This window comes from Streptopelia decaocto (assembly GCF_964273445.1).
Source record: "Streptopelia decaocto genome assembly, chromosome: 7".
In the NCBI taxonomy this organism is placed as follows: Eukaryota; Metazoa; Chordata; class Aves; order Columbiformes; family Columbidae; genus Streptopelia; species Streptopelia decaocto.
In genome coordinates this window covers 53,982,851-54,006,313 of record NC_138661.1, presented here as the reverse complement: position 1 = coordinate 54,006,313, position 23,463 = coordinate 53,982,851, and the positions used below count along the sequence as shown (strand labels likewise).

The following is a 23,463-nucleotide window of genomic DNA, read 5'->3' as shown; positions in this document are numbered from 1 at the left end:
ACCCCTCCTTTTCCTTTCTGTTTTAGCTGACAATATCAGGCTCTCTACTGCCATTCATCTAAGTATTTTTCTGTGTTCACCTTTCTCCTGTACATTCAAACTGATCTCCTTGTCTGTTTTCCATCCTCAAGTCTTATGACTCAAAAAATGTCATATGCAGCAAAATCAAATCAAATTCTTCCCCTCCCCCTCAACTTCTCTGTGCTCAGGCATGTAGCCGAGCAAAGCCTCCTGTCACTCATGCAGAAGTGGCCTTTATGGCAGATGCAGATGGCAAGAACCAGTTAGTCACCAACAGGACTGACAACACACAGATAGCGGAAGGAAGCCAGTGTCATGTAAGAAATGGTGACTGTGCAAACGGGAAGGAAGTCAGAACTGAAATTTTCTTTCAAATGAACACACTTCAGACACAGGGTCTGGCATTCTAAGCAGAAAAGCATCTATTAACAGCCACTCAAGAATGCAACGCAAAGTCAAATAACATCAGTGACTGGCAAGCAGCCTAAACAAATTATCCAAGAGCCAGGAACTTCTGACACAACACACTCATCTTCCTACCAACATTCTTAAAAATGGCACAGGAGAGTCTTGCACAGGTGCACATGGAGCTTGCATGAGTAACAACTGGAGATGCCCTACGATTTCAAACACCAGAAGTACACAAAACAGCTTCTTTCTCCCCTTTCACCCAAGAGCCTGAAAGGTCTCTGGTCTGAAGGCCGACAGTTCACAACTTCTTCTCCAGCAAACCTGTGATATTAAGTTCCCCTCTCACTCTTCATGAACGTCAGCTCATTGGCAGGTTTACTTGTTTTCAGAAAACGGGAGGAGAGAGCAGCTGCCCAGACACCTGCTTATCTTGCTCCAGTATTAGATATATATTACAAACCTTGTCTGTTTGTTTGCATGTGAATATGAACACAGAATGCTCACATAAAAGACTTGCTTTGTTTAAGTGCTGAAGACCTGCATCAAGAAGTCTGCCTCTGCATACACCGCAGGAGCACTGGCATAGCCCACTGGCTCTGCATTTTGCCTTGCAGAGACGGACATTCTCCATCAGGACATCAGGAGGGAACCACCACTAAGCTCTGGACACCAGCAAGCACGGGAGTTTCTCCACTTGATGAGGAACTTTCCACTGTGTGCTCCCTTCCTTCCAGTAGAAAGCCTTAGCTGACTTTGTACGATGTTTTATTCTGCAAACAAAGCGTACTGACATACAAAACAGGGCATTCATTTCTGAGTGAATGAGCAACAATTTGTTTTTGACATTCAACCATGTACCATCTACAATGCATTATTATTCACTTTTCATGCTACAGCAGCATCTAGAAGTCCTGACTGACAACAAAGCATTTAGTACATCAAGCTCTCAAGACAAGTCATTACTTCCCAAAGTTTTCAATCTATACAGGCAAGGCAAAGGAGAGAAAATGCAGTTCTTGCCCTTTCAAAGATGAAGATCAGATGCAACTATGAAAACACAAGATCAGGACCAGGAACAAACCAAAGTATTCCTTTCTTTCCTCCTTATCCCCCCAGGTCATTCCTTGCTTTTCCAAAAGTGTGTTCTTGTTACAGATGTGAAAAATTAACAACATTTCAAATAACCGAGTTGCATTTATTTATTACACAATTTGTTGAATTCCTCTGAAATGAACTGCAGCAACATTCATACACATTCAAAATACATTCAATACAGTAACCCCTGTGTCACAGGGCACACATACTAGCTGTGGTTAGTCAAGGAACAGAATTATTTAGAAAGTATGTATGCTGAAACAAGATAGCATGTTCATTTGGTACACAGATTTTGGAGGAAAACAAAGGTAGAAACCTCAGACAGAACCGCCAAAAAAAAGCATGACAAGCTGTTCAGTGCATTTAAGAGGCTGTGGTATCTAGAAAATGGAACTTTACAAAAGAAGTCTCAATTCTGCACTTTTCGCAGAGGACCCATTTGATTATTCTTACAGATTCCTTCAGTATCCATAATACAGTTGTTACAATCAGTGTCATAGTCAGTTCAACTTTCTCATGCATTGAATAGAAAAAGAAAACACCAATGAAAATTAGGCCATGAGCTATAACAGCTGTAGAGTCAAGGGGGGGAAACCCTCACAGCCCATATTGCCACCTTAGTTCCTTCCCCCTCAAGCGTATGCTGACACATCATTAGAAAGTCTGCCTGTCCAATTTCCTAAGAGCCCTTCTCTGAGGATTTTTGTAATTCTGTAAGGCTTCTTCACTGGCAAGCTTGCTTTAAAAATTAAAGCACTGTTAAGCAACAGTAGGTCTCATTAAAAGGTGGATTTACCACACAGTAGCATTCTCTACATTTAGAACTTGAAATACTTCAAATACCAAAGCAAATGCAACTATCGTGGGAGGCAAACATCCAGTTTAATGGCATCCACTGTATTTATGTGAAAGACAGTTTTGTAAATAGCTTTCAAAATTCTGCTCAACATAGGCAGCTAATAATATCTGAAGATAATATACACTTTTTCATTTCTCCTACCAAAACAAGTGTTAGGCCTGTGTTCTCTGCTGAGCACTCACCTGGAACAAGTGCTGTGGGCATGCTCTGAACAGCTCAGCTGGGCTGCGAAACGGATGTGAGAACTAACTTGAAATTATCAGGAGCATTCTGGTCTGTGTCTTAGCTGGAGAACTTGTAAAAACTTTCTGGTTAGATTTTGATGTATTCCTACATAACACAGGAGCTATGTCAGACCAAACTGTCCTCAATAGCTACAACTGGACTTAGGACTTTTGTCAAGAACTTTTCTACTGTTTCCAAGAGCCCTCAGAAGCTTTTCTTCCCTAAGTGGTACCTTCAGAAACTTCAGGTTTGGTTTGCAAGTTAATGATAATTCATGTGGATCTGCATCCCTGTAAATCTGTAATAAACTGATGTCTGGCACAGAAGATAATTTCTCAGAAATAATGCTCCTTTCAGAATTTAATCAAGATATAGCTAGTTCAGAAGGGCCTCATTTTTGCCAGCCTTCTAAATTATATCTCCTTTTTTTTTTTTTTAAATCCTAATCTTCTGTTTAAAATGTGCGTATATGCATCTATTTATGTTCGCTGGCATTTCTCTGTGATGCAAGCTGGATTTTCTGAGATGCTGGAGCTCACAACTCCAGTAGAAGCTGGCAGGCACAACAAGTGCTCATCATGACAAAGATACAATAATAAAAGACCAGAAGGGGCCCTGTGCCTCCACCTTCTCAGACCATTTCCTCAGACCAAATTTATACATCAATAAGCGATTATGCCGTCAGTTTCTTCCTCAAAGACTTCTCAGAAGAACAAGTAAACATCATTCTTTCTTTGATGGTACTGTGTCATGGCAAAATGTCATTCTATCTGTGGGTAAGAAAGTCAATTTCTGTGAAAAAGGCCCATGAAACAATTTAAAAAAATATTATAGGTTTTTATGCATATTCTTTCCTTTTAGTCTTAGAAAAAAATCTCTTCTGCACTTTCCAACTAATGTGTAAATCATGGGCAATCCTCTTGTAGCACTTCTGAGCTACGCAATCCAAAAATGTCCATCCCCATCTGTGATGCTACGATTTCAGGTGTGCTGAGTCTGATGTGGAGTTTGACAAAGAGCCATAGAATGTCCTGCCCCGCATCCAATTAAGATCTGTTTTGCGTAACTAAGAGCTTTGATAGGCTTCGGGACGTGAACATTTGCTTCTGTGCCATCACCACACATCCCATGTTCGTTCCATCCCCAAGACAAGCATCGGTCACCTAAAAGAGAGGATACAAAATACAGAATAAAGACCACAGAAAGACAACAGCTTTGGTCAGTTTTGGGGAGCAAATTCATCAAGTCATCTTCTAATTAGGTTCTAAGAAATTCTGCTGAGGAAAAATCTTCTGGTTCTCTTGAAAATGTAAATAAATCCAAACGAACTATTCTCTGTCTTGTTCCATATTGTTAACAAAAACAGTTGAAAATCATTAAGTAAATACCTGGTTTAGTATTTACACAGAGCCCACAGAAATTTCTCTGCAATTTAAGGACCTTCCCTGAAATTATGTGGAATCCCTGTCTTTCAGGATCTCACTAGTAAGGAAAACTATAATATCACAAACCAAGCTTAGTCACTCTAATCATTCACAGCATGATCTGTAGGACTGGGGAACAAAGAATAACAGAGCAGCCAAATCCCATTTCATTCCGATTTTCAAGTTCACATCTCACTCTTTTTCCTTTAAAAACAAGTCTCTGGCAACTTACTCTTAATCATCCTATCTCTTCTGCTTGCTTTGACACCATTTCACTGTTTTTATTATCCTTATTTTCCCCTCATTATTATTTATTTTGAAACATCTACTCTTTTATATCCCAAATTGTGATCCCTGTATTATTATTATTACCCTATAGTATTCTTCCTTGAAGCACAATATGTAAATTTTGTCCTATAAATGGCTGACATAATAAAAAAATCCATCAAAAACCCCTCTTATTCTGCACTACAAGAGATATTTCAGCCCTATTTTCTTTTCTTTACTTGACAGTCACAGACTGTGCCTGTGAATTTCTGCAATAAAAAGAAAGTCATCCCACAATATAGTCATGTTTCTGATGCCATTGTTATTTTTGAAAAGCAGCCGGTACTAACAGCATGAAGCACCATTCCGGAGTCCAAGTAATGAGAAGAAAAACGCCAAAACTCACAAAATCCAATCCCAATCATAATTCTAAAATAATTTTACCTTTCAAAATTCAGAAACAGATTATTGCAAAGCAAGCAGGACTGTCTTTCTCTCCTGCAAATCCAATAACATTTCACTGTCTTCTGTTTTCATATTAGTATATTACATTTCTCTTCTTCTGTAATTAAGTGCAAACATTACTTAAGTCAGATGTAATTAAGCAATGACTTTTAATTTTCTTGACAACAAAGTGCCACTAGAACGTCACAGAAGGGTAGATAAATCTCACCTAATACAGCAGTTCTGTTATTCTTATCTTGGAAGGCAGCAGGTTTTCTTATGCCTATGCACACACAATATTGACAGCCCAACCTACATCACAAATGCACATACATGTGCTGCAGAAAAGTACTAAAGAGTACATGTGCAGTATATCCTATTTAAATATGAACAGATCAGAACATCTAGGAGGTTAATTGGATTTTTTTTTAAGGTTCCTGGTAAAAATATTTATGCAAATATCAACAAGCTGGAAAAACAAAACCATTGCAAACCAAGACTAAAGATACATCACAGAACAATTATTAAGGGAAAAAATTCAAAGAAAGAAAACCAGCTGTACCTAAGAAAGGCATCCTTTCCCACAGTTAACACACGGAACCTGCAGAATAAGCCTACTTAGAGTGGGAAAACTACCAAGTTTAATGAAAGGGGACTATAACATGCCCTTATATTAATAAGATGTCTGTGGTAAGCTTTTTGTTACTAGCCCACGAACAATTAGTACAACAACTTCCATGTTTGCATAAAGACTCACTACATCAGAATAAAGGATTTTTTTTTTCATCTTGTTCCATCAGGACAAGACAGAGGAAACCAGGAAGTTTTTTGGTCGCCTTGAATTAGAAACTGCTCAATGGAACACAAATGACATAATAAATATTAAATGAAACAGTGCAGTAGGATATTAACCTTTCAAATTCAGAAATATGTCTAGTCAAACATCTTTTGAAAAACATTACAGAAAAATTTACAAGCTAGGAAACTCCCAGACAAGAACATCTCCCTTAAAATATGGATCACTGAGTATTTTCCAGCCTTTATTTCTCCAAGCCTGTAGAAAAGCCACCAAAGAGATCTTTCTACATGACTCAAGGCTACTGAAATAGGCCAAGAGTGAAATTTGGTAAAGAAAAAATAGAGTAACTAGGACTTATGAATGGTCTTCTAAAAAAAAAGTCTGTGTGTATATGGAGAGCCAGGAAGAAACCTGAAAGGATGAAAGGGCAGCTGACAGATGCAGAATGACAGCCTACAAAAACTGTTCTCATCACCGTCAAGTCAGAAGTCAAAGCTAAAAGGCAGAGAACTATTGTTGCAAAAATAAAAGGTACACTGTACCACATCTGCCTGTAGAAGATTTAGAGAAAGGTTTGTACATGTAAAAGCCGGCTGCTAGATTTGTGTCAGAGAAAACAGAATTTGCTGAAAACACACAGAGTACATTTTTTTGTAATAACTGGGCAAAATGACTGTGGTGACACTGCCCAGGAGGGAACAAGCAGCAATGTGAATCACTGGCACAGGAGCTGAAGTCAATGAAGAATGAAGATCGAAGATAATGAAACACCTATTAAAAAAATGACATAGAAGGCATATCTGCAGAGTTCAGGAAAGGCCTTCATTAAAGTGAACTAACGGCTAGCCTCTGGACAAAGGGCACCATTTCATTTCATTTATTTTTCCTTCCCACACATCCCCTCTCCTTTTTTTTTTTTCCTTGTTTTCTTTTCAATTGCTTCTATTCACAGTTTATTGCTGATAAAAACCTTAACACAGGCCCAGTAGCCCTACAGCACTACATGCTTTCAGAAGAAAATTCAATTTTTATGCCTGTGCCAGACCTTCCCAGGATGAGAGACCATTAGAATTATGTGTATAAATACAGCTATAAATTGCTTCCAACTACATTTAAAACAAGCATTTTAGCATGTTCTCAAAACAAATTATTTGTGTTCGGTGAGGTGAAGAGGGAAACCTGCTCCATGTCACCAGTTAAATGAAACAGCATAGTACATCACATTCACTTTTTCCTTTTTAAAATGTAGATACTCAAAGTACAAACAAAACCACAAAGCTCACATGGCAAATCAGAGTAATCTCAATGGAATTTCATTAAATATATAAAAAGTAGAGGAATAAAAACCTTAACAAATCCATCTGGTTTGGCTGCTGCCCTCCTATTTGCAGTAAGTATGTAGGCTTTTTTCAAAGTAACTGAAGTGACAACTGCAATGCACTGGTTGATTAAACTGAATTAAAGTACTTCTAGGGAAAACAAAGCTGCAGCATATTGGACGGAGGACAGGTTTCTGGGGAAAGTAGAAGATTTAGAATCGGTCTTCATTGCTGAGTATTCTGTTCTTCCAATGAGAAGAATCAGTGTTAGCAAATAAGATACTCTGGGTAAGATTCACTGCATTTAATTTCAGCCTCCGAAAAATCAAGTAACTCATCTATAGATCATCTAGTTTTCATCAAGAGCCAATGAAATCATCTACATCTCTCCAACATGCAATTCATCTTATCCACTGGTGTCAAAAGCAAATCTGTCTCACTCTAGTCACTACAGAGGGAGACCAAGTGATTGTCTTAGTCTAGGCGTATCACTTTTAAACAGCTGAAGACAGGTTATGATAAATCACACCCTCACATTCAGTCTGAAGGTAAAACAAGGAAAACTGGAAACAAGGAAGCTACAAATATCACTGCAGCCTAGTTTGACGCTACAAACAGTTTGCTTCTAAACCAGCCTGTGCCCTGGAGGCTCATCAACTGCTGTCTTTAAAAGCTTGTCTCCTTTCTGCTTCTCCTCTCCCACTCTTCCAAGCACACAAAGGAAGTTGGCTTTAAAGACAATCCAAGTATGTTGAAGCTGAGCTATTAATCAGACAGCTTCACATTTTAAGAATCCATTAAAATGTTTTAGAACAGCTCTACTGTATAGGCTCTGTGGTCTTAGCATACTCCACAGTATCTCTTTAAAAAAAAAAAAACACACCTTAAATTAGTGTTACTATACACATGGTTATAGATAAAGTTACAGTAGACAAGAGATCAGCTTAGGGCAAATCAAATGACTTTAAACAGCATCAGGGCTGGACCATGAACAAAATGTAGGTGTTTCAGTCATCTCCCCTTGATGAGTTGAAAGCATTCAAAACCTCCCAAAGAACAATTTAATGCTATACAGAAGGAGATTTAGACCATATTTCTCCCAAGGGGTTAGAAAACCACAAGTGAATAAGCCTTCCTGTTTTTTCAGGACATCTAGCAATCCAGAGTATCATGTAAAATAAAATGAAAGAAATATCCTTCTAAACTTTTGTTAGCAACAATCCTGTCATTACTGCAAAAGATTTGTAATTTTAGATTATAAGAAACAGGGTTGATACCAATTGTTTTCTGTAGAAAATCATGGAAACATACTAGTAACTAAAAGGAAAGTCTAAGCATTCTGTAAGATGACATGATCCCAAAACATTATATGTAACCTCCAAAAGTAGAAAACAACTAAGAGGTTGATATAGTGCCAGTTTTATTATGGAACTACATTTATGCTCACATTTTCAAGGAGCAAGCTGTTGTGCCCTCCAGGCAGCCCATCCAATTGCTGCTGGACCACAACTCTCAGAAATATGTGTCCGACTTTACAGTGAGTAAGCCAGATAAAAATCACAGGCATTGCAGTGCTAATATAACATACAGATAGGAAACAAGATACTTTTTTTTATACTAAGTACAAACTCATGATGCTAAAGACAAGCTGATGCCAAAGTTAGCCTGCGGTCAACAACCTGTCCTCACTCCACCTTTACATCATTAGTAGCTCTCCCCAGGCCGCAGACCTAGAGCACTCAGTCCCCTCCCCTGAAGGGGTTTTACACAAGCGAAAAATCAGATGACTTTAGGTTACGTGTCTGTGGTTCATCCTGGTACCTGGAAAGAACAACTTCCAATGGCCTCGAACAGCTGCTCATAACAAATGCATGAAGCCTGTGTAATATGGACTTCTCTGACTTAGTGCTCTAAACTAATATGTCATGTGAATTATTAATTTTTATAGCAGAAGCACTGTCTTGCTAGTTGGACTCTGCCTATATTCCTATTGTGTAATACAACAGGCTCTTCAAACTAGGTCAGGGCCTCAAGGCCAACTGTCAACATATCCAATTACAGCACGCAACTAACTACTGAAGGGAGTCAGAAAATCAACTTGAGCATGCAAGATGCCTGGTATGGCTTAAGGAGCCATGGTGCTACATGGAATATAATATAATGGAACAATAAGGCTACACATCTCCTTTGAAATTAATTTCATTTGGGAAAGTGTAATTTCTAGATTCTCTTTGAATATCAGTATGTATCCTACAAATGGCAAACAGAAGAGCAGTACAGAGCACATCTAGTATTTTCTATCCTCATTTCCATAGCATACAAATAGCGAGTTATAAAACAGGAAGAGGAAAGAATCATGTTTATGATAATATAATTTCTGAGTGTGCAGTGAAGGGCAACGTAGCACATCTGGCACAGCCTGAAAACTGTGTATGAGGACAGAGTCCAACATACAGCAATGCAGAGAAATAAGGAAAGATATTTAAGAGTGGCACTTACCAAAAAAGGCCTTAGCAGTTTCATACAAACATACTGTGCATTCTCCTATGTGCTGTTTTAAGCACCAGCACTGAGCCCGTTCCCTAGAGGTAGTGCTATCTTGATACTATACAATGACAATAGAAATCTTGTTCTGTTCTCACAGCGCACTTCAAAGCAGGAGCTGAATGGCTCACTGCACAAATTAATATGCATCTATTTAAAATAATCACTTCACATTATATCAAACAAACCACAGTTCAGGTTACCATTCAGGCTAGTTTATGACAGATTTTGCTTTTTTCTTCTCAGTTATACATTGCCATTTTGAAGATAAAAACATGAGGAAGAAATTCACAAAACTATATCCTAGCATTTAAAAACAACATACTTGCAACTACAGATTTCTTAGGCCGCTGTACCATGACAGTTTCCGTGGTGAAACTGAAGTCCTTAAGATGAAGATGTTTGCTTTGCTGTGAGTACGTAGCAAGGAGAGAAATCTATTGGAAGGATTAACTGTTTGCATTTCTGTTTTCACAGGGAAACACAAATGGTACTTTTATGACTAAAGCTCACGTGTGCTGCACAAGGTTTTCCTTTTGGTTTTACTCAAAAAATGTCAATTCCTCCCCAACAGGAAAGCATCTCCAACTCAACACAGAACAAACCCTGGGCTCACGACTTTGTGCAAGACTGAACGTATCTGGTCCACTGACAGTACATGAGGATTATATCATACATGAAGCAGCTGCAGTGCAGAGAGGATTAAGCATTAAAGATGCTTTTTTTTACACCTGCAGAAGACAAGAAAATCTTTAAATTTTGCTGTCTTAAGCACAGGACAAAAACATCTGACAGAAATTAGTTAATGGAGAGATTTTTCTTGAGGCTCTGAATGTGGCACTAATGTCTGCTCCATCAGAATATCAGTCATGGCAGAGAGTGACATTCATTCAGGACTTATATCACTGCCTCACAAAATGACAGGCATTAAATATGTCACAGTGCTTCAACTTTGTGTGGCCGGAATGAGACAATCGTGGTCTCATCACAGAGCCAGAGACCGCAGTCTCATGACAACTTGTATGATGTGAAACAGAACATGCAGAAAATACCTTCTACTACGTGCTTAGCCAGAGGTTGTCCATGCAAAATAAAACTGGATGACGCAGTATGTCAAAGCACATTTAGAAGGGTGCGAATTATTCAAGTGTCCCAGGGGGACCATATGGTGCCATGGCCATTTGCACCCTTGTATTCTGGGTATAAAGCATTACCATTTCAAATTTACACACACTTTTAAACTGATGGAAATGATTATACAAAGAAAAGGAGGGGACAGCTGAGATTCATTCTGACCTAGAACATTACATCCAAGACCTGGAATTGAATGGCATCTTCAGCTCAGGCCTAGGAAATGTAACAGGTGATAAAAAGTTCTGTGATGAATGTAGAAGCAAGAATCTGACAAACCCTTCAAACTGCATTACAGTACCACATGTAGCTCTCAAAGCACTAAGCAAATCATAGAGCAGGAAAAGGTACAGACAGCAAGATGAGCAACGGCATGCAGGTGAAATGGTGCTTCCTCCTACTTTGTTGGCTTAAGTCGGAAACAAAAGACCCCACTGGGTTCTCAGGAACCCTCTCCTCAAGAAAGAGCCGCTGGGTTGGAAAAGAATATTTTGGAAATGCTTTGGTGCTTAACACATTTTATACAGCAACTCTTTGTATCATACATTGGTGTATTTACCAGTGCGTAGTCTTACGGTGATCGTGCAGACCAGGCTATATACAGTCGTCGGTCCTTGGCAGCTTATCGAAAACACTTACAACAAAAGGTAAAAAGATATTCCAGGTAGTCACAGTTACCTACAATTTCATCCTATCTGACTGCTCTTCTCATCCCCTGAAGGGCTGTTTACACTGAACAAAGCTAAGTGTTTTGTTCTGGGGCTTGTTTCCGAAGGTGTCCTTTTCTGCAGATCACAATTCTCTAACTCAGAATCAAGAATTGAAATGTGTAAACCTTCCATATGGACTTCATCTGTAAAACAGCTTTGTGTTTAAATGGGCTTTACTTTGGCCTTTTCCCCTTTCATTCCCTTTATCAATTGCAAGTATGCATTTTGATCAAGTTTCAAGACACATGATATGGATGTGCATTACTGTTGAGTGAAGTCTAGAAGAACTGCTTGTTATTAAACAAGTTAGGGCTTTTTTCCCATGCTTAACAAGTACTCTGAGGTGAAGTCCAGAAGTCACATAAGCTAAAGTGTTAGAAATGCAAAGAGAAAAATCAAGGAAACAAGTGGTCGCTGAGGTTCTCAGTTTCCTTCTTTCTGACTGAACTAGTAGATTTTCTCACAGCTCCACAAACATTGCCTCAGAACAAAAGTAGTTGCAACTCAGCAGTGATGTTATTAGGATGCCTTACTTTGCAAATTTTCAAGTTGTACTCTTAGCGTAACACAGTGGCTCAGATGACGGCTCCCCTGCAAAGCGTCAGAGTGCAGTTTTAACAGTGGCAGCACTGTAGTACATGTGTACCCATGAGAGCTTTAAAACACCTAGTTTGGTACAAGCTATAGCATAGCTGTAGTTGGAGAGAGTTCAAGATGAACTAACCCTCCTTTCTGGGCAGGATTTGCAGATTATGTTCTCTCTGTGCTGCAACTGTTGTACTTGAGTTTATCTATTTGTATCTGGTTCAAGTGTGCCTATACCACACTGTACTGTAGTGCAAGTGCACATCTAATAAAACTCCCGTGGATCATGTGCCTTGTCTGCCTTGGTTTTTGTGCCTATTGTTACAGGGATCCTTGTGCTCGCCACTGTGTTTGGGTCTAAAAGGGTAACTCAAGAGCTGCTCAGATACAACAATGGTTGGGTTGCTTGAGCAGACCCAACCTAGAAAAATAACAAAAAGTGAATGACTTGGTAACTTCCCCACATTAATGTTGCTGCCTCTTAAAACCATAATTCCCCTCTAATTCTTATAACATAGTTCTGTGGACTAACAGGTTCCTTTTCAAAGAAGAAAACAGAAGGATGGTTGACAAAGCTGTGACAGAAGATGAAAACAAGCAAAAAAAAATAGCCCACAATTCAGACTTCAAACACAGACCTTAAAGAGATTTCCTTCAACTGTGTGCACCAAAGGCAAATCACATTTGCTCAAAGGGGCAGATGAAACACCATGTTTTTACCCGAGGTTGACCCTACAGGGCTGGGCTTGTATTAGATTTTAATTGTAAGTAAACCAGTATGTGAATACTAAAGAAAAAGACTTAAAATAATTCCTAAACAAACCACAAAGTAATAAACATCACAAATTACACCCTCACTCCCATCTATGTGGCTAAGCCATTTCTGTGATTTCAGAGAAGCTTTTCAGGGTCTAGTGTAAAGCAGAACCCAAGCATTCTAGTTCTTCCCATTTCTTACGGGTTAGGAAAAGATCAGAAACTTTAGCCATATCTCTCAGTCAATAGACTTATACAAAGTAAGGAGCCAAATAATGTTTATCAGAGAGAAGACACAAATTATCTTTCCTCTCCCAGGTAACCAATAGCCAGGAAGACCAGGGCCTTAGGAATAACACCTCCATTTTTTTAGCTGTACATTTAAAGCATAGTTTTGTATTTTAGTAAGAGTTCTGGAAAAAAAAATAGCAAATCATCAATATTGGATATAGAAGAAGTAGTGGGAGAATAGGCTCTGTCACACATAATTTAAAAGTATGCAATATACCATAAGAATTTAAAATGGTCAGGAAGAGAATCAAAATAGACAGCTTCAAAAAAGTGCCCAGAAGGCAGGATTGGATCTGGTTCTCCAAACATCAGTTCAAAATCGTACATGACTGTTGAGTGAAGTCTGGAGGAATTGGTTGTTGATATTAAGCAAAGAAAGAGTTCTGCCATCAATATCTGTTAAAAGTAAAGACTAGTTTGCTCAGATTAAGACAGGTTTTGACATAATTATTACTTTTCTGGTACAGAACAGAGATTTTTGGGCAAGATATAAAGCACAGCTTAGTAACTTTTACTTTTTTATATCTGTATGGACAAATTTCACTCTATTCTTCTTTAATTGTATTCAATTACCTATTGAATTTACAACCCTGTAATTCTCGTTGTAAAAGAAGTTGTTGAGTTTCAATACTGAGCTGGAAAAACCCAAGCACTTCAAGCAACACACAGGGCTAAAGAGACTCCAGCCATGAAGTGTAATGGAGCACATCTGGGTGTGCAAACACAGCTTGCACAAACTCAGGCCACTTAGTTGGGGAATAACCCTGCTGCAGCACAGCTTCCCCGCATTTCTACCTTCAGCCTCCCCTGTGGTCAGAAGTCTGTACACCTACTCTTCACACCACTCCTCCCTAATCTTCCCTAGAAATCAGTAAAACAGGGGAAGAAATGCAGGCAGAATTTGGGATGCCATTGGGTACCAGGTAGCACCATGTGAGTTGTTCTGATTAGGAATGGCTGCAGAGGGTTCAAGGAACGTTTTAGGGACACTCACCATTTTGCCTCTATTAGTGTAAGATGCACCTAAATTCTGAATTGGGGACAGCTCCTTTAGTAGAGAGGATGTATCAGGTCAGTCCTTGGAAGAAGGCAACCACAAAAGATTGTTCCAAGACAAAAATCTCCTGCAATTAATAATGCAGACAGAGATGTTTTCTGAAAGTTTCTCCTCTAGTACAGTTTTCTGGACCCTAGCTAAACAGCCACAGTGCAAACAGCATTCATGCATCAGGTGCAGGGATCTGAGGCTGGAAAGTAAAATCTGTCTTTGGCACAGTGACAGGAGGAACAGCTGATGGAAAGAGGGATTCAGAGGCACCATGCCAGCTCCAGAAGGTCAGAGGACCAAAATGGACAATGCAAGCTGGGTCCCTGAGATGCCATTTGGCACTATCCCATCTGATCCTCTGCATAACCTCAGGGAGAAGAGGAAACTAGCTGGAATAAAGACAGGAATATTTGGCACCATTTGGGAAGGACTGTATCTGCCAGAGACCCAGGATAACAAAGTCCATGCATAAAGTCAGTTTCGTCCATCTTACAGTTGACACCAGACTAATCACAGAGTAGGAGCAACTACAGAAAGCAACCTAGACAGAAAGCTAGATAGAAAATAATTAGTTAGAATTTCAGTCCATATTTGCACTATGGCAAATATTTATCATTACTCCCAAAGAAAAAGTAATAGCATGAAAGGCTTTTAAGTTATGGAGGATAATATTAATGAGAAAATAATATAAAAGACTAAAATCAAATCATTCCAAACTTCTGGTGAAACAGCAAGCTTCAGTTTGCACCAAGGAAAGCAATCCATGATACACATATGTGTCCACAGGACTTGGGGCTCTGAGCAACCTGCTCTACTTGCAGATGTCCCTGCTCATTGCAGAAGACTTGGACTAGATGACCTTTGAAGGCCTCCTCCAACTCAAACTATTCTATAATTCTACAAATATAACATACAAACAAATGAATGTTATACAAAGTAGTTCTCACTAACCTTCAATATGAATACAAGAGAAGTTGAATTTATTCCTTAAACTGCTGGAAAAATGAACAACCAAATATGAAGATAACAAAGGCAGACAATGTTGAGATGTCTTCTTAAAACTTTAAAGCTGTTTTTCTCTGACTCCACTTCAAAGGTCCTGTGATTACTTAAAGCTTGCTGAATACCAATAATGAAAATATTTCTTGTGCAGTACAGCCAAGAGATCTTTGATCTACAAGATCACTTACTAACAGAACTACATTCATGGGTGAACCAAAATGCTGCTTTTTACTCTGGAGGCTTCTTAAATCTACCCAGGAACAGGCAAAGCAAGAATATGAATTTTAAGTGTCCAATCAACTTTGCAGAAGCGAATTATGTTTCCAGATCATTCAAACACTTAAAAATGCTATCTTTCCCCAAATAAGAGCCTTTTTAAAATGATTTTTTGGGGGGTGGGGGTGAATTATCAGTACTTTAAAGCTCTCCATGTATCTTTTGACACAGAAAATTAAAAATAAAGACAATAACCTTCATTTAAAAATACTACAATGGATACAAGAACCAACCAGGTCAAGGTATTTTTGGATGACCACAGTCACCCATTGTCTTTATAAATTTACTGTCTAAAAAAGAGAGTAAAAAGAAATACAACACAATTGGCAATACTCCGCTTAACATATGTGTTTGTAAAGTATTTCATGCACATATACATACATGCAGACATGTATTATACAGAAAACATACATATAATTATAGATCTTGCATAGGCAAATAGAGGAGACATATGTCAGAAAGACTTAAGTCCATATTGTAAAAAACTCTTTTCAACAGTGAAGTGACGTAACTTTGAAACTGAAAGATGCACTGCCCATTTGCCACTGTGTCGTTACCCGCTCACACTTCACTCCATCACCCTTCATGGCCTGTAACACCCGCTCCAGGCCCAGCCATCTTTTGTGGAACTCTTTGCTTACCAGGTTTCATGCTTTCGGACCTTGCATTAGTAGCAATGCACAACACGATTTCCTTTTCAGCACACATCCCTCTGCAGATGGTCACTACTAATCTGGATTACCTCAATTTCTGGCAGTGGGATTCAGTTTGCCTAAACCCAAAACATCTGTGGTGCGTCAACTTACATATATGTACATATATAGGCATGTATCCATCCTTCACCTAGGCATCTAACTCATTTCATGCTCAAGAGACAAATGCACTTTTAGAGTGGGGTGCACCTGATCCAAGGCAAATACCTGAAGTCAAAATAATCTTTATATCACCTTTTTAAGCATCTTTTCCTCTGTACTGCCTGCAGGTATCTGACTAGCTCAGACATAGTTTAAAGATGACAAATCTTGCCCAAGCTGTCCAGCCCAAGCTGCTTTACCAACTTGTTTTCAGAAGACATTGAGCTTTCTGAAAAATCAGATACTTCAAAGGCAAAATCTGAAACCCACTGAGATTTCAAGTGCCCCCAAAATCGAAACAATTTTGAGAACTCAGATGTAAACTAATCTTCCAAACTGCCACATATACACCGACAACTCAAAATGCTGTCCAGTTAACAAAACCTTCTATAGCATGATCATCAGCACTGCATTAATGTGCCATTTCAGTAAACACCATGCTCTGTCTTTATACTTTAGCTACATCTTTTGTATCTAGATGGTTCAAATACACACTACAGGAAAATAAAAGAAGCAAAGTTTCGATTCAAAGGCAGTTAAGGTGTGTATGATTAAATCTAAAAGGGACCTCATAAGTTTATTCAGCCACTTGATGGATTAAGTTTGTATCCAATTTCTGCATGAGTGCCTATTACTACGGAGGAAAACCATTACAATTCAGTAATTTCTTAGGAAACAGAAATTATTTTTGTCTAAGTGGCAGCCCTTTACTGTTTACAACTGTCTTTAAATCACTGTGTTGAAATATGGTTCTACTAATTTCAGCAGCTCTGATTTTCAACACGTCTCCTAGCCAATGTGTCTTGCTGAAAGGTTGCTGATGGAGCTAAGTGTTTACTTCCCAGCATGAAAGGCTATCCTTTTCAGAAATTTCTTAAGAGATCTTTCTAATTAATCAGTCTATGGTTCCCACACCACTTTATTTCATGCTTTTTTTTTAATTAGGTTGCGGAGGTTTTTGTTTAGTTGGGCTTTTTGTTTGTTTCAGAAAGATCCCAAAGCTCTTTCAGGCAGAAATGTTTCTTGCTCTCTCTCTCTCTGCAAGAGATACTTTTTGTCTCTCCAGAGGACAATTAAACAATAACAACTTTGTATTCATTCCAAAGCATAATTCTACTTTTGAAGATTTCGTTTGACTAACATGAGACTGACCACAACTTTTCATCCACAAGCCAACGTAAGTCAAGTTCAGCCTCATGTCAGTGTGCACTGGCTAGACCCAAGAGGGGCAAAAATTACTTAGCTGACAGTGTGGTGAGGGAACCAGTTCTCCTTCAGGCTGTCCACAGGCATGGATTAAAAGCTGCTTCTCCAACTGGTAATCAGAATATATCTTAATGGGACTTAAGCAGTGAAGGCAAGCCTTGATGGGAATGGTAACGGGACCAATTGCTTCTCTTTGAAATGAGAAAAGAAGCCATGAGGAAAAACGTTTGATTGTAGTTGAGAGCAAAAACCTGAGTCATGACTAATTCCTTCATTTCCAGCTATCAGTTTCCTCTACTAACACTTTGCTCCTCTTAGCTTTGTGACTCTAAAGCTTCTTCATTATAGAGGGAGAGTTACCCTGCACAAAGCAAAACTATAATCCTCCTTCCAGAGCTCTGAAGGGATCTAGTTAGATGTGCCCTCCCGACAAAGGGCAGAAACCATCACAAGAAGCAGCAGACAGTGGGGTACCCAACGTCAGAGAGCTGCCTGCATTACTGGCCAAAGGCCACTCACCTGTCCTGATGTTGCTACGTTTCCCCACCTCATCTTGACTATTTTTATTATTTATACAGGTATCTCTTTAGGCCAGGGAACATCTTTCACCGCCTCCTCTACTACATTGTCTGACCTCACCTTTAGCCTATGGATGTTATATAATGAAAATAATGAAAAAGAAAATCTCTGTTTTATTTAATCATCCACAGGATTAGATTCACATTGCTTGTAAACCTAGAACATAAGAGTAAAAACCCTGCAGTGAAGGCGTTATTGGGTCCTGGAATCTTGGCTCATCTGTATATTTAGAACATACTTGAAAAATGAACATTCAAATTTAACATGAGACATCATGCACTTACTTAACTGTCCTTTCTCACATGGTGACTGATATGAAATAAACCCGTCCTACTTTATTCAGTCATAAGAAGAACTCAAGGAAGGGAATCATGAAGGTAAAAACTTTACAGGCCTGATTTACAGAGAAGTTCCATAGAAAAATCTCCTCTGCTTTTGTTTCCCCATCTACAGACCAGGGACATTTGTCCATCCCAAGGAAGATTTTAAAAGTCTACAGTTTATAGCAATAATTCATACCAAATCCTTAAATAAATGGCCATATAGAAAAGAGATAAGAAAATATGTAGTGAATGTAGAACTCAGTTAAGTTCAGTACAGAGAAGCCATGCTAAAAGCCATTTTAGGGTTTCTGAATGCATATAAGATCTGTCGAAACAAAATGCTATTCCTAAGAGTCAGTGTTGATTTCAATGCTTGTGCTGTAGAAACCTGAGGAGTAAGCAAAGCACCAAATTCTGGAGTCAGGAAAACAGCAGCATTCTGTGAGCGTGACTTTTCTATCTGTATGGAGGGGTATGACTCGGAGAGGTTTAAAGACAACTTAGTCCCTCTTTCCCTGGAGCTGATATATGCTATGAACTGAGATTCTTTTTAGTTCACTTTGATACTTATTTCTTATCGTGCCTTTTCTGCATACAGTACCTTTTGCCCCCCACAAAACATGTCCTTTGTCCCCTTTCCATGCTATCCTCATCCACAAAGCATTTCTGCAGACCTCTGCATAAAGAAAGCATTAGCTGCAAGTATATCAGAGCAACCTAGAATTTGCTATATACCTGCACACCAATACTGTCTCTTTCAATCTTTCTCTGCCAACAAAGGATTTTATGGAATTGCAGGTGGTTTACTTTCTGTGCAGGAGGCTAAGAGCCGTACTGTGTAACTATAGCAACAACTACTGTGAAAGCTTTCTTTTATTGACACGCCTCACATAACCTCATGGAAAAATTTATACAAATGGAGAAACAGAAAATTCAACATCCCGAAGGCCAAAGGAAAATACTGTGGTGATCTGCATCTTTATGCATTCCTTAAATATTTTCCCCATGGTAATTTGCTTCTTTTACTGGATAGTGGTAACATTAAAATAGCGTTTTAAAATTCACAGTTTAAACAGTAATTTAAGCCTCACAATGCCAAAACAGAAGATATGCATGCAATCAGCTCACAAAACACCGTAGCACGTTGCTGTATTTGACAAAGATTCATCACCGGGAAACTGACGCTACACAAATGGAGAGAAGAAATAAAGTGCATTTTTTCATACGTAGTAATAAACATTTGCATAGGGATATACTGAATTTTTCATCTCTTACGGACAAGACAAAAGATGCATCTTTCTAAAAGATATTTCTCTTGATCAAAAGGATACACTTTTAAAAGGAGTTTCCTGTGCTCTCAGCAGCTGAGAACTATGCGAAAATGATACTGAGATGCTCCGCCGCAGTCTTAGAAATCTATGACTCGACAGACAAGTTTGACATTGCAAATCCAGTGAAACAGTGTCAAACTCACAGCAAAATATGAATATGTCAAAGTCTGAAATGCCCTCAATTATCCAGGAAAGCTACCAAATCTCTTGTGTTCAGCTTGAAAATGCCACCTCTAAATGTGCTTCCAAGGCCACGATCTGCAGTGCTGGAAAGTTGGTCCTTGCTAATGGCCACCATTCATAGCCTTAATCTTTACTATGTCACTTCCATTTTCTCCAACAACTCACACAATATGAATCAAAAACACTTCCAACAATTTTAACAGTAACCACCAGACTGAGAACTATTCTTGCTAGAATCTCGACCTTATTGACAAAGTGCATTTGCATGGTCACAGGAATAGCCACTTTTGCAGTCAACAAATCAGATCAAAACACTTCACCCCAGTTGCCAGTTACTTCCCATTTTAAGCCACAATTTATTTCTCTAAAAAAAAGCACAACAATTCCAATGACCCTTTTATTCCAATGATCCTTCAAAACAAAAATATTTAATAACAAGGTTTAAGGAAAACGACCAAGCTGTTAATATAGTGCTTCCAAATCTAATATTATTGCAGTGTACAATGCAATCTAGGCTGCCTGAAAAGGATGAAAATGATGTGTTGCTATGGAAACAGGAAAGCACATGTTGAGGTTGCTCATCCCTGATGGGCTGTCCCACCAATATCTTTAAAGCCTGCTAATAAAATTTTAATCAATAATTAGAATCAAGTGAATTTCACCTCCTGTTTGACACCAGAATCTTGGTTCAGATGTCATCAATCTCTTTTAATGTTTCCTGCATCCAGCTATGCCCTACAACATTACGAACGAATTTATGCACAAACAAAAATGTCAACATGCGCTTATCCAGTTCAGCTACTTAAGATGATTATTCCACCCAGCAATAGATACCGGCTTCAAAATTTAAAATCTTGTGCATGTAAGAATGTGCTTTTTCATTTATAAATTCATGTGCTACACCTCCCCTAAAAAAAATAAAAATAATAAAAAAAAAGAATCAATGCTTCAGTTATTACCAGCTTATGGCCATTGACGAAGGATATGCCCATTGAGAACGTGACAATTACCCCAATCCTGGACTTACCACTCACCAACTCCCCTAAACATCTGCAATTTCCTAGAAAGTATAGTTCCCATCTTCCCATGATTTACCCACAGACAGATCATCCAAAACACTAGGGATTACAGAGTAAAAATGCATTTCCAGACAGCCAAACAGAAAACAGGCCAAGTTGTTTGCTGGCAAAACTCCCCTTGTTTCATCATTATAATAGCAGAGATCCTGGCTCCAAACATGCAGCCATTAATTACCTGTACAATTAACTACACCTATTTGTTATTAGATTGGGAAATGAATAAACAAGACTTTATTAATGTATTTTGCTAACCTATTAAATCATTCTTCATAAATAACTAAATACAATGTTAAGAGTATCAGAGCATGCTAATAAACAGTTAACAAGCTTTGTATTATGGATCATAAAACCTTAAAGCAAAGCTGAAAAGACAAGAAATCCATACTGTGAACAAAAGAGGTGCAGAGCAGATTTTTTAAGAATGTAGTCACACATTATAAATGTTGCTTTTAAATTTTAGTTCATTTCCCTTAGTGTATACAATATTTCCCTGTTCTGGTATTCCAGGTGAAGGACTCCAGTGGTCCATTCTGACAGAAAGAAAACCAACTCCCATACCTACCAACCATGAATCTTTATTGCACTGGGATCTTGAAACAGAATATTAGAAATGCCAGTAAGATACAAGTGACAATAGGAGCAATACCTCCTTTAAAGAGGACACAATTCACTGGTTTCAGCTTCAGAGATTTAGAGTAGGGGTGATTTTCCACACTGCTCCCAGAATACACCAGCACTTCCAAGAATATGGCCATCTCTCTACCAGCTGGTATATTTGGGCTTTAAGTTTTCTAGAAAAACCCTGACACTAATCTCCTGTTCAACTTTACAAGATTAAGGTGTTTGTTATTTTTAAATTAAATTTGAAATGCACCGACTTCCTCAAAGAAGAGGAACAACTCTTCCATTTCCTTTTCCTGGCTTTGTAATTATCATGAAGACATGAAAACTGCAGGCACAACCCTCCTTCAAACCAGCGTAGGCATTATGCAGTAGCTACACACATAGCATCAGCTTGCAGCTGAACCTGCAGATGTTTCCATTTTCCATGAGACCACTATAGTATTTTAAAAAATCCAAACCCTTTTTTTTAGGACCAGCATTTCCAAAAATATACATAATTGCACTTTGCCCACCTTGGGAATGCTTAGCACATTCAGAAATCCATTTTGAAATTCTGTTTTGTTTTTACAACAGAACATACAATATCAGATGAACAGTAAGTTAGGACAATTTACCTTTATAAATCTTACTTAACCAAGGCCTATAAAATGTATTCCATCAAAACTCAAAAATAAACATTCAGTTCTTGATGAAATATATATATCCAGAAACTTAAAGGAACTAAAATTGTTTTCATTTTCCGTCTTTAATGGTTCTATTTTTGAATGCAGACATATTTTTGACATATCACTGAAAAGTCAGCATTTTTTTCCAAGAGAAGACAAAAACAACCAAAAAGTTAATGGAAATCTTAATTTATTTTTTTTTATGGCTACAATATTTTCCAATTGCTTTCAGTTTCAATGCACTTTTCCTCTCCTAAGGTATCCACTGTGATATTTAAAAAGCTTTATTTGCTTACAGCTAAACAGATGATATTTACTCACATTACAAAACTCCTGTCGCACATCGCTGGCATTATGCAACCACCTTCTCTTAGGAGACATTATATACTGGGGACAGCATGTTGGGACAGTCACACGCTGTCTGGAAGGGCTCACACACAGTACATACATGTTGTTCCTTCTCCAACCACACACACAAAAAGTAAAAACAATCATTATACATTTTTATCCACAGGGTAAAATACAGCCAAATCTTTGTTTTGCTAAATAAGTACCTTAATTTACCCCTTCAGCAATAAAAAACAGGATCTCAGCAATATAGTTCCCCTTGGCTCAGAGGGTTAATAGGGCAGCATTTCATCCCTGTTAGCTGTCAAGGGCTTGGTTGCTCCCCGGGCATCTGCACTGGCCACCCAACTATTTTCAAACGTCCTTCCATTGAGGCACATCTCTCCTGAGCGTCAGTCACAGTTATGAATCACAGAACACATGCTTCAGATGCAACCGCACTAGCTCTGGCTTTCAACAGAAAATCTGGGAGACAAACAGCTTACAGAAAATGGAGAATGACACAATGACATTTGTAGTACAGTGACCCCAGCCTCTCTTCCTTGAGAAGTCTTCCTTTTAGTCATAATGCTTTAGCTACTTCATGTGGATTTTACTGCCTAAAAGCCAGCGTGTGGCTTCCCGGTTCTCCTTTTCTCCATGTCTGTATTTTAAACCCAAATTTTGTTCAGAACTTTCATGGATCCCAGACACAAACAGCCTCAGGACATGGAATAATTTAGGGCTGTAAATTTAGGACTGTAAGTAATTTAGGACCTCTGGAGATGACCTGCTGCAGCCCTCTGCTTGGGTGCTTACTGCTGTGCCTTCAAATTCCTGCACTGCTGGGACACACTTTGCACCAGGCGCTGGATGCAGAGAAACTGCTGGGTGCAACCGGGTAATCTGAGACAGCTTAACTTTTGCTTCTCTCAACTAAACTTCCCATTTTTTCAAACTCATAGGATCTTGCTTTTTCTCTGCTAGTGCTTCTCTGCAGAAAATAATCCTCTTTCTTTTCTGAGAAACTCAATGTGACTCTGCAAAAAATCCTATGCACTAGCAACTCCCAAATTGTATCATTT

The 23,463-nt window shown here is 38.6% G+C and overlaps 1 protein-coding gene across 1 annotated transcript in view; it reads right to left on the bottom strand.

The window, feature by feature from the left end:
* Positions 1-1,612: 1,612 nt before the first annotated feature.
* SERGEF (secretion regulating guanine nucleotide exchange factor) overlaps positions 1,613-23,463 on the bottom strand; it is a 155,641-nt gene continuing 133,790 nt past the window's right edge. Inside the window, 2 exon segments of the mRNA XM_082059054.1 lie at positions 1,613-3,626; positions 3,629-3,774. Coding sequence (XP_081915180.1) covers positions 3,585-3,626; positions 3,629-3,774 — 188 coding nt within the window. The 3' untranslated portion in view covers positions 1,613-3,584.